Source organism: Euprymna scolopes, chromosome 6, assembly GCF_053919585.1.
Source record: "Euprymna scolopes isolate OS-2025 chromosome 6, ASM5391958v1, whole genome shotgun sequence".
In the NCBI taxonomy this organism is placed as follows: Eukaryota; Metazoa; Mollusca; class Cephalopoda; order Sepiida; family Sepiolidae; genus Euprymna; species Euprymna scolopes.
This window is the reverse complement of record NC_136487.1, coordinates 87,673,907-87,692,452: the sequence shown is the minus strand read 5'-3', so window position 1 is coordinate 87,692,452 and position 18,546 is coordinate 87,673,907. Positions and strand designations below refer to the sequence as shown.

General features: G+C 29.5%; 1 protein-coding gene across 11 annotated transcripts in view; it reads right to left on the bottom strand.

The window, feature by feature from the left end:
• LOC145277764 (uncharacterized) overlaps nucleotides 1-18,546 on the bottom strand; it is a 513,076-nt gene that overhangs the window by 209,155 nt on the left and 285,375 nt on the right. For 8 of the 11 annotated variants that reach the window (XM_080129496.1, XM_080129499.1, XM_080129500.1 and 5 more), the window contains one exon: nucleotides 1,296-1,457. The exons of the other annotated variants lie outside the window; for them this stretch is intronic. In XM_080129496.1, coding sequence (XP_079985622.1) covers nucleotides 1,296-1,457 — 162 coding nt within the window. The remainder of the gene's footprint in view (nucleotides 1-1,295; nucleotides 1,458-18,546) is intronic. 11 annotated transcript variants of the gene reach the window in all.

Sequence of the window (18,546 nt, the reverse complement as noted above, 5' to 3'; positions counted from 1 at the left end):
TAATTACCCCCCATTTTAACAACAGAGAATGTAAGAGAACGATATTGTGGCAATAAAAATCACCAAAGAAATATACTTTTGAGGAGTTGTTCGTCCTAATTTTGAATCATGATCTCCATGGGTCCCTGTAAAAGATGTACCATAGGTGCTTTCCTCTCATTAAAAAGGAGGCAGCATTATTGTTCATTATACAGCCTGCCAGGAGAGGAACTGATGAAAATCCTATTTCAAGCTTAAGTGTGATAAATCAAAAATGCTGTTTCAGATCAAGTATATGTGACCGACTGACAGACAATACATCTATTATTAAACTAAAATTGAGTTAATCAACATTTGTTTCTCAACGTTTTTTATCAATATATATATATATATATATATATATATTAGCAAATTCCCGACCTTAACATTTGACCTTGACCTTGAAAATTGGAGACCATCATCATGTCAGGTTTGGTCATGATTGGTCCAGTGGTGTGGACTTTATGAGAGTTGTACACGCACACATGAACGCTACTATATATATATATATATATATATATATATATATATATATATATATATATATATATATATATATATATATTACACAATATATATGCTAAAACAGTCTTCAGTGTTGAGACTGAGTTATGTTTCAAGAAACTTCCATTTTAATTATTCTAATTAGTTGTGATTTACAATAAACTCACCAAGTGGCTCATTTCTTATCAGGTTTTCAATTACCACTCTCTCCTTATATCTTGTCTGATCACCTCCACTCTTATTTTATAAGTCATTTATCACTCTTCTTTCCATCGCCCTTTTTCTCTTTGTTTATCAATTATCAAAGTTAATAATGTAAGGACAGAGTAAAAAGATTGGAATAGTTTATTATAACAAAAAAGGAACATCACCAGATGCATTAATATTATTTAACCTTTAGTCTTTTTTAGTATTTATATTTACCTGGCTTAGCAAATTAATTTTCTCCTGATTCAAGCAACCTAACCTGAACTCAATAAGTGATCCAATTGTTGAGATGTGAAGATGATGAGAAAGTTTATTTACTATTCTTTTTTAATAAAATTCTTTTGCATCTGTTGAAATGCTGAGAAAGAAAATCCTTTCAAGATTAAAAAAAGATTCACAAAGAGATGTTTTTTATGGTGATGAGGCAAAGACTTAAAAAGAAATGACATATTACCAGATGAAGTCAAGGATTTTCAAAAAGGAGAGAGGAAGAGAGAGTATATAATAGCAGAGTAAAAATAAAATAAAAATTTCTAAATGAACCGATTTAGTACAGATAACGTTACCTTGCTAATCCTTTTTCTGACTGTATGGCCTCTAAATCCTGCCTGGATTTTGGTAGCTGCCTCATTCAATTCCAGATTATTGGGGTCAATATCTATATCATTGTTTGCATTTTCTGTGGCTTTTGGCTCCTCTCTTCCATTTTTATTTTGCGCTTGTCCACTCTAAGTGTTTAAAAAAAATATATATATGCAAGCATGCAATTAAAAAAAGTCATGCAGAAAAATAAAAGAAAAACTTTTAAACACAAAACATGCATTTTAATGAATTCACTTTATTGAATTTCCAATACTGTTCTTTATTTTGGTAAAATATTATGTCAATTATAATTTGAATTATTTGAACTAATATTCTCATCTTGGTCGCTAGTTCAACAACGTTTTGGCTGGTGCAATCTCTGACCTTTCTCTGGTGATTCTTGTTGAACTTGAATATTTTTTATATGGAATTTCGAACTGACGCTTTTATTTAATCCTCAGTCCATCAACTACAACTGTGTAAATTAATCATTATGTTATTTTTAGTATTAATTATAGTGAGGATTGAACCTTCAATCTACAACAGATTTCAATTTATAAATGATTATTAATCAATACCTTTATCCGTTACACCACATGTCCATAGAGCAGTCTACTCTCAGTCTGGTGATTAAATAAAGAGTTCAGTTCAAAATTATGTGTAAGTTCCTAAGCTTTAAAGATTTCCAAGTTCAAAATGATGCATTTGAATGAGGGCAGAGGTTACACTGGGGGAAACGTTGTGAAAATAACAACTACCAAGATGAGAATGGTAGCCCAAATAATGCAAATTATCAATCCTTATGTAAAAAATTCTGAAACATGTTTGGATTGTTATCTTCATTTTGATTGCTGCCGTTTTCACATTTCAGCTGGTGTCTCCCCGGCCTTCTTCAAATGCGTTTTGTCATAATTATTAATTTTCTGGGAATATCGAACCAAACTTAATTCCCTTTGGGGTAGATTGTTCTCATCCTGTATTCTATATCCTTTCAACATAAAGATTCCCGACTTCGACAAGGAACACCTGAAGAAGGCCAGAGGTTGCATCAAAAAAATGTAGTGATAATAACAAAGATGAGAAAAGTAGTTTGAAGAATCCAAATATTACATTTACATTTTTATCTTATGGGTTATACATGCAATCTAATCTTATAGAATATGTCTGAATGCTCTACCATGGACTATACATGCAATGCTATATCATGGACTATACATGCAATGCTATATCATGGACTATACATGCAATGCTATATCATGGACTATACATGCAATGCTATATCATGGACTATACATGCAATGTTATATCATGGACTATACATGCAATGCTATATTATGGACTATACATGCAATGTTATATCATGGACTATACATGCAATGCTATATCATGGACTATACATGCAATGCTATATCATGGACTATACATGCAATGCTATACCATGGACTATACATGCGATGCTCTACCATGGACTATACATGCAATGCTATATCATGGACTATACATGCAATGCTATATCATGGACTATACATGCAATGCTATATCATGGACTATACATGCAATGCTATATCATGGACTATACATGCAATGCTATATCATGGACTATACATGCAATGCTATATCATGGACTATACATGCGATGCTATATTATGGACTATACATGCGATGCTATATTATGGACTATACATGCAATGCTATATCATGGACTATACATGCAATGCTATATCATGGACTATACATGCAATGCTATATCATGGACTATACATGCAATGCTATATCATGGACTATACATGCAATGCTATATCATGGACTATACATGCAATGCTATATCATGGACTATACATGCAATGCTATATCATGGACTATACATGCGATGCTATATTATGGACTATACATGCGATGCTATATCATGGACTATACATGCGATGCTATATCATGGACTATACATGCAATGCTATATCATGGACTATACATGCAATGCTATATCATGGACTATACATGCGATGCTATATCATGGACTATACATGCAATGCTATATCATGGACTATACATGCAATGCTATATCATGGACTATACATGCGATGCTATATCATGGCCTATACATGCAATGCTATATTATGGACTATACATGCGATGTTATATCATGGACTATACATGCAATGCTATAACTTGGACTATACATGCAATGCTATATCATGGACGATACATGCAATGCTATATTATGCACTGTGTAAATAATATTATTCTTTAGACTATATATACAATGCTATCTTATGAACTATAATGTAATGCTATCTTACGAACTATAATGTAATGCTATCTTACGGACTATAATGTAATGCTATCTTACGGACTATAATGTAATGCTATCTTATGAACTATAATGTAATGCTATCTTACAGACTATAATGTAATGCTATCTTACAGACTATAATGTAATGCTATCTTACAGACTATAATGTAATGCTATCTTACAGACTATAATGTAATGCTATCTTACAGACTATAATGTAATGCTATCTTATAGACTATAATGTAATGCTATCTTATGGATTATAATGTAATGCTATCTTATGGACTATAATGTAATCCTATCTTATGAACTATACACACAATCTTATGTACTATGCATGGAATGCTATCTTATGGCCTCTACATCGAATTTTATCCCATGGACTATACAAACAATCTCATCCTTTATGTTATGCATGCAGTTTTAATGAATTATAGTGCACCTGATCACTGTATACAATGATTTCATTATTGACAGTGTTGCTAATTTAGCGGTTTTCCTACTATATCGGGAGAATTTGTTTATTACTACTATTATGTTTAGCTAGTAAAATTTGGATTTAGTATTTTTTTTTTTTTTTTTTGTAAAATCTGGAGATTTCGTTTCTCATCCACACAATAGCAATTTCGGATTTGAGCTAACCTACTATCCACATTCATTTCTTTTCTAGTCATCATATGAGATTATTTCTAATGTTATCTTTCCTACATAATATATGCAGAACAAGTTGTACATTTCAAATAAAAATACCAATATTTTAAAATATCCCCAGGATCTTCCGACTCTATAAACCCTAATCCACCATGATTTTATGAATCTTTTGTTAAACTTTACATTTTTTTATTAGTCAAACACACAACTGTTCATGAATTATGTATTGCATTTGTTTCCTTTTTACACTTAAATTAATACAAATAAAATTAAAGTGAAAAATAAACATTTGAATACCACTAAAATAAGGCATATGGACAAAAAACACAAATATGTATAATCGTAATATTTTAATAAAGAGTATGAAAAATTAAAATTTAGCAGTTTTCTGGAGGTTTTTGGTCTGACTAAGCGATTTGAATGTAATGAAGGTATATTTGAACCTGGAGAAAATATATTTAGTTTGAAAGTATATTTGGATGTGGAGAAAGTATATTTGGATGTAGAGAAAATATATTTGAGTATGGAGAAAATATATTTGGGTGTGGAGAAAATATATTTGGATTGAAAGTAGATGTGGTTGTAAAAAACGTATTTGGGTGTGTAGAAAATATACTTGAATGTGTAAAAATATATTTGGATGTAGTAAAAGTATATTTAGATGTAGAAAAATTATATTTGGATGTAGAAGAAGTATATTTGGGTCTGGAGAAAATATTTGGATCTGGAGAAAATATATTTGGATCTGGAGAAAATATATTTGGATCTGGAGAAAATATATTTGGATGTAGTTAAAGTATATTTGGATGTAGAAAAGTATATTTGGAGCTGGAGAACATATACTTAGACGTAGTGAAAATATATTTGGATGTGAAGAAAATATATTTGGATGGGAAGAAAATATATTTGGATGTAATGAAAATATATTTGGATGTGAAGAAAATATATTTGGGTGTAAAAAAATATATTTGGGTGTGAGGAAAGTATTTTGGGGTATAGAGAATGTATAACTGGATGATGAAAATGTATATTGTGATGGAGAGACAGCACATATTCGAATAGAGCAAAAATATGCTTCTGGAGAGATGGAATGATCTATTTTTCCAGCAATCTTAAGAGCAGATTATGTGCAAGTCCGCATTTACTTGATCAACAAAACATTTGCAAAGTTTTAGTTAAATTCAACTTATCATTCATTTCATGCAATAATTCTATATTTAACTTTTATTGTGCCTTCTTAAGCAAGTACTGGTTCAGTACTTCAATATGCTAGACAAATTAATTATACCTTATGCGAATGATAATATGCCTGGATTTTGGCTTTCTCATTTAATTGAGGAGCAGAATATTCGAATTTATTGCGTCATTGTTGACAGCTTTTGTAAGTATTACCATCACCATTTTTGCTCCAAACATTTTGAACATGCCTTTTTTATTTTGTTAGCAATTTATTTTCTTACAGTAAAGAAAATAGTAAAGTTAGAGAATATATCTATGTAAAGTTAGATATGTGTATAAGTTTATACATTCGCATGTACAGTATTCACGCCTAAACTAATTAACTGACCATTATGATTTTTAGAACATAATTGTTGCAAAACAGATACCGGTTCAGTATTTTCTTAAATTGATAATGGCATAAAGAGTGGTCATTTTTGTTATATTTAGTTTTATGCAAAAGGGAGTAAGATTTTTATAATTTTTTTATGAAATTATAGTAATAATTACTGGACATACTTGTAGAATTTATTTTACCCTTTTAGAATGCTGCTTGTTCTTTTTCTGATTAAATTTTTTTCAGTAGGTGAGACGTTGATTTTATGTTGTGTTCCACTATGAATAGGAACTCACCGTATTTCTGAATGTTTTTTACTCACATAATCCGTCATCAGGCATGTGATGAGGTTACAAATTAAAATGTGTGAATTCATTGCGAAAGTCAATTAAGAATATTTTAATAACATTTTAATATACTATACCCACTCTTTGTATTTATAATATTGGATCTCTCCATATCTTTTCTACCTGGTTTTTCAATCCTTGACTTTTAATGCATTCTCTGATTTCTTAAGTCCCCCCCCCCCATTTTATAAACCCTTTGCACAAAGTCTTTTTTTTTTGCATTTATGACTAGTTTTCATGTAATGCTGTTTCAATTAATGCCAGTACCAGCAAATTCATAGCTTCGCTATGATTTTTATTTGCTAATATCTCTCCTCTGATAAAAAGAACGCATTCCGCATTTCTTTGAAACTCTGCAGATTAAGGAAATTTCAATATACCACTTTTGAGTATTCTGTTGAACAATAAATTAATGTAAAATATATTTTTACAGTCTTTAATTTTTTCTTTATATATATATATATATATATATATATATATATATATATAGTTTTTCGGTAGGAAGATATCTAAAAATTGAAAATAATTGAATTTTAACAAAGGTCGTTGATAGTGCTTAATCATAGGAGAGCAAGTTATATTATTTTTATTTTTTAATGTAAATACAGTCATATCTTTCTACCATGTACATAATCATATTAGATATCATCAGGCAAGAAAAATTAAGGTACAAAAAATGAAAAAGTTCAACGCCTTTTCAAATTTTGAGGAGAGATGGGTGAAATTAAAGTTCTTATCTAGGGAATGAGAACTTTAATTTCCCCATCGCCACTCATGGCGAATTTTCTCTCCTCAAAATTTGAAAAGGTCTTGAACTTTTTCAATTTTTGTACCTTAATTTTTCTTGCCTGATGATATCTAATATGATTGAAACGGTCTGCACATCGTAGCAAGATATGACTGTATTTAAGTACTAAGGCTTACATCCGCATGTCAATGTCCTGACCCAGAGTCAAAAAGATAAATATACACTACGAAACGCTAAAAAAAAAAGTTTATTTCTCTAATAAAGATAAAATGATTTTAACCCAAACAAATAAAAACTGTGTGATGAGAAGAATAAATACAGAACTTAGAGAAGTTAATATATTTGTAATACAAGAGATTTAAACAAAATATGTTTTCAGAAAAGAATAAGAAGTCATTTTATGAACTAATGTCTAAAACCCAATCATAATATTGAGTGAATAACATTGTTTTGTTAGTAGTTCTTTTTTTTTTTTTTAATTTAAAAAAATTATACTCTAATCAAACAAGTATCAAACACTGAAACAAAATGTATTCAACAAACATTTAACATGACAATTTCTCAGGTATTTATATATTTATAAATTGTGCCAAAGAAATAGCGAATCAGATCAATTGAATTCACAATTTCTAAAAGAAATCGTTTAAAATCACAAATCCCTCAAGCTTCTTTGATTAATGCTACCAGATTAGACGGTCTGAAGATACCGGCACCTTGACCAAAAATCCGCCAAACACTGATGTTATTGTTTTTTCCTTCTCTTTTGCAAAACGTAATCATGCTCTACAAATCCAAAAATAAAAACAATTTTTATCAACAAAACAACAAAGCAAAACCAAACATTGAAAATAAATATTAGAAGATATAAAGAACTTGAAGCATAAAAACTTTTACTAAAATTACCAAAATTACTGGATTCGACATTAAATAATCCAAAACGGATTGATATGCCGTAAAACAATACAACCAAACCAAGCCAAACTTCTATAAGTTGAATGCTTGATGTATTTATATCTTACTGCATGATAGAATAACCATACACAAGTTGTTTAATGCAATGTGTTATGAAAATGTTTCTGTAACACAGAAGACAACAATAATGGATAAAATAAAATATTTCAGATGATGTTTCTATATTTCATAGAAGTAATAATATCTGATTTTGGTACAATTTGATGAATGGGGATTATTTTCAAAAAACTGTCTAAACATTATTCAAATGTAATTAGATGATGTAATAAAAATACGAAATGAAGTTGAAAAATAAATTTAAAATCTAGCAAAAGAAAAACAAACAAACAACGGCAAGATATGAACTTTTTTTTAAGCATATGCAGAAGTTCAAATTTACTTTGAAAGATATTTCATTCATTGAGGTAACGTTTTTATAGGCTGGATGGTTTTCCTGGCGCCAACTCAGTGTGGTGGTAGGGACCAGTACTTTTTATTGAGACACCATCTCTATGTTATTACATATCAGGACTAAAAGAGTGCTTCATTTGCTCCCTGCCACTTTTAAAAAAAAAATTTTTTTTCCATTTCTTTTAAATTATTTTTCATGATGATAATAATAATGATACAAATGTTTTTTGAAAAATTTCTGATTATACCTAAGATTCTCTATCACAGAGAATGGTTAAAAAAAAGAAAATTAAATCAGTGACAACATTATTTTCTAATTCTTGAAGATTCTATTACCCAGACAACCTAAAAGAAATGAGTTTGTTCTGTTTTAAGTTGAAACATTCCTATAATTCTGTAGCTCCTGCAAAACAGTTTTTTTTTGTATGCTTTTACTATTATTTCTTGATTCATTCAGTTTATTCATCAAATGTTCTACATCCATACCTTTTTTGCTGTTTCAAAACAAGAACATAATTGTTGTAGTTTTAGTTTTATGAAAATTTTCTTGCCAATAAGTTTATAAGAAAAAGAAAAGTAATCCAGCTGAAAAATAACACACACAAAAAAATGTTGAACATTAAATCTAAAAAAAAAAAAAACATTTTTAAATTAATGAGAAAATGCATTTTAGGATTTAGCATTTAAAATGCATGGAAAATAATGAACGCTTTAAGAGTTTTCCAAGGAAAATGTTTTAAATTGATTGATTGATCAATTTTTAAATTCAATTAACTATTTTTCATCTTGAATTAATCAACCATGCAAAAATGCTTGAGTGTTGACTCAAGGGAATCTGAGCTCAATGCATATTTATTCAGAGCGAAACGAAAACAAAAATCCAACTAGTAAACAGTTTCAGGAAATTAAAAATGTTGAATATTTAATGGGAATTAGTAATGTTCAAGTGGTATTTGCATTTTTTCTTGGCCATTGAATCTTTTTCTAGACAATACGATATGATGCATTCACCTCATCCTCTCTAAAATGTTGCTTTCGTTTAAGCACCAAATTTTCAATTGATTTGATTCAATTTTAGGTTTGGGCAAGGTTTAATTTATTATGTAATGCGTTTCCTCACTTTAAAAGTATACCATTTCTGTAATTCCGTAGATCCTGAAACAGATGTTCATTCTGAAACCACTGAAAGACTTGTACATATCTATAAAATAATGTTAGCCGAGTTTTAAAAGTTGGGCCTAAATAGCATTTAAGCCAACAAAGTAAACTTTGAATCCGACTAGCCAACTTCGATGATTTATTATTGTACAATGATGTTTGTAATAGATCAATACAGTTGTGAAATTAGTTGAAAATAATTTACTTTGATTAATCTACTTATTTCTGACCTATTTGCATAAAAAATAAATATTTAATAAAAGTTATAAGCCTTTTTAAATTAACATAAATACCGATTCTGAGCATAGAAGCTATCTTTGTTTAACATAAAGAAGTGGTTAAACAAGATGGCTACTTTACTCAAAATCTGTATTTATGCTAATTGAAGAATATTTATAACTTCTATTAAATATTAAATATATTTTTAAATACAAACAGACCACAAATAGTAGGCACAGCAAAATAATTGTTTTTGACAAAGTTCCCAACGGTATTTCCTTTAAAATAATGTATGTCGGTAATAGTAATAATTCCCCAATAATAAGTATAAAGTACTTTTAAAATTCTTTAGCAACCTATAATTTACATAGACAAATTGATCAACTAGGACCAATGATTGGTGACTCAAGAAGTTTTAAATTCTTATTTTTTATTAACATATGTATTGGCAACAGTAATCAATAACACAATGTATATTTAAATTTCTTTATTTTGTTAGTAATTCAAATTGCTGGTCAATTAACCGAGAAGGTTAATTTTTATTAGTATCATTGGTATAAGTATTAATAAATACACAGACCTTTTATTATTTTTTAAAATTTTATTCATTTCACCGGATTGAAAAGATAAATGAAAATATACTTCTTTTTTCTTGATTTTAAGTTAGTCACATGTCCAAATTCAAAGCATATATTTTTTGAATTGCAAAGAAAACTCTGCATGATTGATTCTATTTGATATTTTCCTTCTTCTCTTGAACACTTACAATCAGAAACAGTTAAACAATTAGAGCAGCAGTAGTAGTAAATATAAAAGATTTTCTCTTCCTTGCAAACAAAACCAAAACTCTTGGAAGGGAAAGCAGGGAATAAACTCAGAAATGGCTGAAAGCTTAAGTCTACAATTTTTTGTTCGTCTTCCTCCCATTTTCCGTCATTCTTAGAAAAAGTCGTCCATATTGCTCCCAATCGATTTATAGAATAGGCAACTGATACACGCCCAAAATGGCAGGAAGAATTGACTGCATCAAAATATTACAACTGTCAAAAGCAAAACAAATTGAAACCGAGGAAGATTCTTCAAATGGTAAAATCCAAACATTTTTCATTCTTCCTCCAGCAAATAGAGATAGAGAAGCTAGTCATCTATAAGGGTAGAAGCAACTCAAAGGATTTATAAAAAACTAAAAAAAACTGGACCAAGCACTTCTATTATGATGGCGACTGAATGGAATGGGTTCAGCATGACACTGTTTCTGACGTCACTCAAATGCCACGCCTTCCTAAATGTTAACAGAAAATGTACTTTTTCAAACTGACTTTGTTTAGTGCAATATATTGGTGAGGTATGTCCACTATTCACCATTTCGTTTAATTATGTTCGTATGGGGGATTTAATGCATAAAAAGGATGTATTATAGAAAAAATATCGGTAGGGTTCAAGCAATTAACTTTGAGGGGGGGGGGGCAATCTGCTGAGGATGGGAAGCAGAAATTATATCATATGAGGGATTTGAGAAGGCAAGGTTCTTCAGTTGCCATGGAAAAATGAATAGACTGATTTTGAGAGGTCTTAAAATCCCTTTTAGTGAAGCGATACATTTGTAAGTGTCTCTTTCTAGTGTTTTCTCTTACTCCTGTTGATTTACAGTGTAAAGATGAATACGGCAACATAAACAATCTTCTTCCTTAAGAAAGTGTTCATTGATTAATTAATTGATATAATTATGTCTTCCTGAAACAGCTTTAGTTTGTAACTGGCGAATTATCCAATTTGAATTTAGCATTTTGCAAAGTATGGCATTCAAATGATGTCAAATATAGTGTCATACTAAAATGTATTCTTTTTTTAAACTGCTAATATAATTAGGTTGTTTACAATGCACTAGGTCCGCAAAACTAATATCAAGAATAAAGAATGTCAACCCAAGAATAGGGATGAATATTAAATCACTCTACAAGGAAAGTCATCTATTTCGACTGCAAAGAACAGCAAAACCAAACTATTATAACACTTTAGGGTTCATGCCGGCCTACCCTGTTATGGGACTTTGAAGATTTAGCGTGATGAGCATGTCCATGCCCGTGGTGGTGTCTACCATGTCCGCGTTTGTTTTGGAGCCTCAGAACTTTCATTTCTTTGCGAGCTTTCCGACCCCGGATCATGGCTTGAATTTTAGTAGCAGCTTCGTGCACTCGTGGATCTTCAGGGTTGATGGCAGGAAGGGCCTGTTCAGCATTGGCTTTCACCTTCATCACCTTCATTTGCTGACGGGCACGGAACCCACGGAACCCAGCCTGGATCTTAGTGGCGGCCCTGTGTATATCATTGCCACAATTCATCTTATTGTTTTCATCATCAGAAGGATTCAGTGACTGGTGAGTGCTGATATTAGGCATATTGTGAATGTGATGTATATGTTGTTCGTTACGGTGCACCTGATCCCGGTGGTGGTGGTGGTGGTGGTGCGATGCGTGGGGATGACTTGCTTCATCTCCATCCTGACAATAAGGATAAAGAAGTTCTAAAATCGTATCTAAAACAAAAATAACTAAAATCGTGTGTGTGTGTATATATATATATATATATATATATATATATATATATATATATACACACACACACACACACACACATATATATAATTCATTTTATCAAGACATCAATGTATGGTTTGTGTACATATATCTATTTAGAATCGGCCTATGTTAAAATCAAAACAATACAATACATAAATCTTTTACACACAACAAATTTCAATTCCGCTGTTGGGTGGTTGAAGCACATTGAATGAATAGATATGTTTTGACTAAAATCACATGACAATGTATTATTATTTTAAGTATTATTATTATAGAAGGCCATAATTCTAAAAAAGTTAGACAGAAACTAGCAAAAATGATATAAAATATTAGTAGTTACATTTGTTGCTGAGAACAAAGATGACCTCTATTTGTAAAAAAAAATGTTTCTGGAAAAATTAAAAATAATAAAAATAGGCTGAACAGACAAAAGCTTGTTATGACATGAATTTCATTTCACTCTTGATTGAAGAATGCGACGAATCATCAAAAAATGTTCAATCGCAAAAAAAAAAAAAAAAAGGAAACCATATATTCATACATGCTTCTGGATATTCGACCAAGAGCTGGACTGCAACAAATCGACAAAACAATTACTCATAAAGTTATATATCCTGTTGTTTTTGATTTTGTTATCGACCAAGTCTACACATATATATATATATATGAGGCGAAGATACATACCTGATAGTATGATATAAATAATGACTAGAAAATTCTTTTTTATGTAAAATAGATTTTATTCAGTTCATATAAAGTTTTGTTAAAAATTTATGCCATCTTCAGATATGTAAAATTCAAGAAGTCAAAAATTATTAATTCAGAGAAAACAGTGTAAATAAACTAGAAAAATACCAGTCTCAGGACAGATAAAATTAATTCTTTGAACAGAATATTTCTGCGTCACTTTTATCTCTCCTGGCAAAGATTAAAGTCAAGATATGATGTTATTAAACCGTATGTCTAGAATCCTTCTTCTAATTTTGATCAAAATCTATTACATGATGTTGATTCTGGAAAATTCCTAAATTTAAGACTTAAGTAATCTTTAGAAGAAATTCAAACTAATTGGTGTCCAATGACTATGGATCAAATTTAACGTAAATCTGAAATATTTTAATTTTCTAATGAAAGATAACATTGTGTGCCTAAATTTCCTTTAAAATATTCTGAAGAAACTGAAATTTTAGGAATAGTTATAAACTGATGTCAATTACTTAGTTTTCAAATTTCATAAAGTATTGGCGGTATCTAAATTTTTACAAACGCTTTCCATTTCCTTTTTACCTCTGTTTTCATATAAGTAAATTAAACTAAACATAGCATGCGTTATATTGTGATTCATAATAATCAATTAGTGAATTCTGTACATACAAATATATAAAAATAGATTTAATGTGAGATACTATATAATTATTTTCACAATCAGACAAAGCTGCAACCTACACAAATCATGAAAGCCATAGACCGAAAGCCCTAGACTCGAGTTTCGCCCTTCTTTGGGATCGTCAGTAGGATATAGTCAAGTAAAGTAGTGAAATTCAGGCATTGGACTTCCAGTCTGTGGTTTGTGCGGGCTGAGGTCTTGTCTTCTTGTGAAAATAATTAAACACACACATATCTAACCTTATAGAGATAGAGATAAGGTAAAATTCTAATTTATCCATTAAATGCTATTAATTTGCAGAAAACATTATGTTTTCTGCAAATTAATAGCATTTTTTTTCTCTTTTGTTTTACACATCTGAAACGTCATTAACTGAACAAAACCCAATTCACATGCAAACTGTTTGGGATAAATTTAATAATTTTTGAAAAGGAAAGAACGACATTATATCTTGGTTAATAATTGATGTATTTTCAAGCTTAGATGACCTTATGCTGCATATAGTTCACTCAAAGAAGCCATCCTGAGCCTTCACCACAACCTCCAGGAAAGATCTGAACTTAGATGGTGTCCTTTGAGAGACTCCTCAACATCGGGTCGATCCTGACAATCAGCTTGTCCTTGGTGTTGTGGGTGATATGTTTTGTGCCTTTCTCAACTATGCCCCACACAAATAATAGTCCATAGGGTTGCAATATAGTTGTGTAAGTTCTCAGATTACTCCTGGGTTTTCACGAAGGTGTGACATGAAGTCTTGCTTTCACATCTATGGCCTTCCTGCAACCATCTTCTCCACTCATTACTTGATAACAATGGAGAGAAACTCAATATAGCTATCTCAATTGAATCGGAGTTATTTTTTTATTTTTTATTTCGAATATGTGAGATGATATAATCTGTCCTTTTCTGAACACGCATCTAAAATTGCTTGAGATAATTCAGTTTTTATGCCGTGTAGGAATCTGTGTAAACTATAGGCTAACCACCTGTTGTTCTGCACATCATGGAACTTGTCCTACCAGGAATACTTCTCGTATTAGCAGAACCAAAGCATAATAATCTGTTTAACCTTGCTAAAAAGTTTCTTGACTTTCATAAAGCGATTCTCTTGCAACTCTTGCATCAAGAGTATTGAACATCCTTTCTTCATAGTCGCCACTTGGACACCTTGTCACTCACTCAATGTCTGCATCTTATTGGATATAACTGCACAGTTTTTTGCAGGTACTTCAACAGACTTCACCTTGTGAAGATTATCAGAACGCTTGCTACGATCATACGTGCTTCTTCCACATCTCTGTTGCAATTATCACCTTGATATCTGACAGCATACAGAAATTAAAGGAACATGAAGCAGGAGCTAAAATTTCCGAATTTTTTAATCTGACACTAATCTTTATCATGCAGATCACTCTACACTAATATTAAGGTATTTTCTATTGAGCTATGGTTTTAAGCTCTGAAACCAACCAATATTACATAGACGAAACAATCGGTTGCACTTAACTGGTATTACAATCTATAAAGAGTTCTACAACAAAAAGCTGTCATAACAGTTATCAAATTTATCCCAATTCTCACAAAAAAAAATTTAAATAAATAAAAAAAAAAAAAAAACCCCCATAAATCCAGTTATATTTATATGGTATATTATTCTGTAGTATATATATATATATATATATATATATATATATATATATATATATATATATATATATATATATACATATACATACACATACACACATATACATATACACACATACATACATATATATATATATATATATATATATATACACACATACATGAACATATATATATATACACACATACATGAACATATATATATATACACACATACATACACATATATATATATACACACATACATACACATATATATATACATGATGATTGCAACGTCTTGTCAGACGAGTGCCACTCCCTCAGATATTTAAAATCCATGAGCCCAAATGCCTGAGGGAGTATCTATACAAATATGATGTTACAGAGTCTGAGCTTTGTACGACAGCTAAGTCTCTCTCTCGGTTCAAAATGTTGAGATCCAGCAACAAGCAAGAGCAAGATAGCCAGCTACAAATTAAACTGCAGACCAGCTTAATTAAATATTTATACCTTACTGTGTAAAATTTCTAAAGTGCACTTTGAAAATAAATTTTAAATTGGACCTTTTACCATTATTTTTAAAGCCTATAATAAAAACATTTTGTTGAACAATTTTCATGCCTTGTCTTATCTTTTTAAGATTATATATTTTAAAGCTTTCCTTCTCTCTATTTCAGTTTGTATTTCTTCTCACATCACAATTCATTTTTGCAACCCCCTCTTTGTATTATTACAGCTCTAAATATTCTGTTTCAGTTTGTATTTCTCCTCGCACCACAACTCAATTTTTGCAACTCCCTCTTTGTAATACAGGTCTGAAAAATGAGAACATCTGAATTATTTCTAACAAAAACTTTAAAATAACTTTTTTAGATTAATTTTTAAAAACTTCTTTCACAATAAAAAATCTTTAAAATTTATTAAGGAACATATTCCAGACAGGTTCTATTAACAAATATCAAGTACATAACGAGAAAAATAGAGATGAAAATTTCAAAAGGACTGTATTACTGGTTATGGTGAATAGTAGTCCTCGCCGGCGAAAGTCTTTGTTATTGTTATTCTATTATTACATATATATATATATATATATATATATATATACACATATATATATATACTTATGTATACATATGCTTACATATATATATATATACATACATATATATATATACTTATGTATACATATGCTTACATATATATATATATATATATATATATACATATATATATATACTTATGTATACATATGCTTACATATATATATATATACATATATATATATACTTATGTATACATATGCTTACATATATATATATATACATATATATATATGCTTACGTATACATATATATATGCTCATATATATATAAGCTTACATATATATATATATATATATATATATATACATATATATATATATGCTTACGTATACATATATATATGCTCATATATATATAAGCTTACATATATATATATATATATATATATATATATGCTTATATATATATATGCTTATGTATATATATATATATATATATGCTTATGTATATATATATATATGCTGATGTATATATATATGCTTATGTATATATATATATATATATATGCTTATGTATATATATATATATGCTGATGTATATATATATGCTTATGTATATATATATATATATATATATATGCTTATGTATATATATATATATATGCTTATGTATATATATATATATATATATATATATATATATATATATGCTTATGTATATATATATATATATATATTCTTATGTATATATATATGCTTATGTATATATATATATATATATATATATATATATATTCTTATGTATATATATATGCTTATGTATATATATATATATATATATATATATATATATATATATATACATACATATATGCTTACATATATACATATATGCTTACATATATATATATATCTATATATATAAAAATGTAACTTTTGGTTCGTTCGCAATTAATTGTCTAAAAAACCACTGGACGGATGGCTTCCACGTTTTGGTATAATATGTTTACTATATCCATGTGTGTTTTTATATATATTTTTTTAATTATAACATTATACTTAATTTTTCTTTGATAAATAGGTCTTTTTCTTTGTACCTATAGGCGATTTTTTTATTTAGGGACAATTATTTATTACCGCTTCTTGTCACGTGACCGGTGTTTCTAATTTAGCAGTTTTCCTGCTAGATCTGGAGATTTCGTTTACAATCTAGCGGGAAATTCTAGAAAATCTGGAGATATTTAGCACCCACACAACCGCAAGCGCTTGAAAATACTTTAAAACATAAAATAAATTCATTCATGTAAGTAAAAAAAAGTAGCATATATTGCCTTTGGTAACAATTATTTATTGATTATTTGTTTTGTTTTTCACCTTTTTTTCGGCTAACCATTCTGAAATCTCGCTATAAAATCGATTTTTCCAAGTACATTTTAGGTGGGGGGGGGCCTTATAACCGTCGAAGTTTAGTTTAAAATACGAAATTTAGAAGTATTTAGTCGATAATTGTAAAAAGCAAGAAACAACAGCAAAAAAAAAAAAAAAAAAATTATATCAATACAGTAGAATTTAATTATCTACCAACCTAAATACTTTTAACATGCTAAAACAAAGTTTTTTGTTTTTTTTATTTTTCTAATTTCAAAATATGTTGCACCATTATTGTGATGTTTAATTTGCAGTATATTTCAATTTAACTTTTATTATAAGAAGTTTTAGTTTATGATTTGTTTCCTGCAAAAAAAAAAAAAAAAATACCCTCTCTGAAAAAACAGGTAAAACTAGCTGATAAAATACGGGATAAAATACTCCAACTTGATGTGCTTTCCTTTTCTTATTTTATTTCTTTTTCAGCTAATTTTAAATTTTCCACCCCAAAAGCGCTATAATTTATTTTTGAAGATTAGAAAATTCTATATCCTGGAAAAAAAAAGAATCCCCTCCCCCCAACGTAGTTTGCTTGGTGAAGCCGTCGTTTATGCTACAGCGTGCATGCGCGTAGCATAAACGGAAGCTGCAAAACGATGGAAAGAAGTTCGTGGGTTCAGGGGTAAATACCATGCAAACGGTAAATTTGCCCCCAAGTTTGACTATCAGATTCGTTGTTAGCGACCTCAATTATCTATAAAATAACAAATTAGAGTGGTCGGTGTTCTGTAGTAGCGTATCTGGATATTTACCTTTTTTTTTTTCTTGCTTAAAGAAAATAGCATTAATACAGTAAGTTAGGTAAAATTTGCATAGAATGCTCTGCTTTACGGTTGT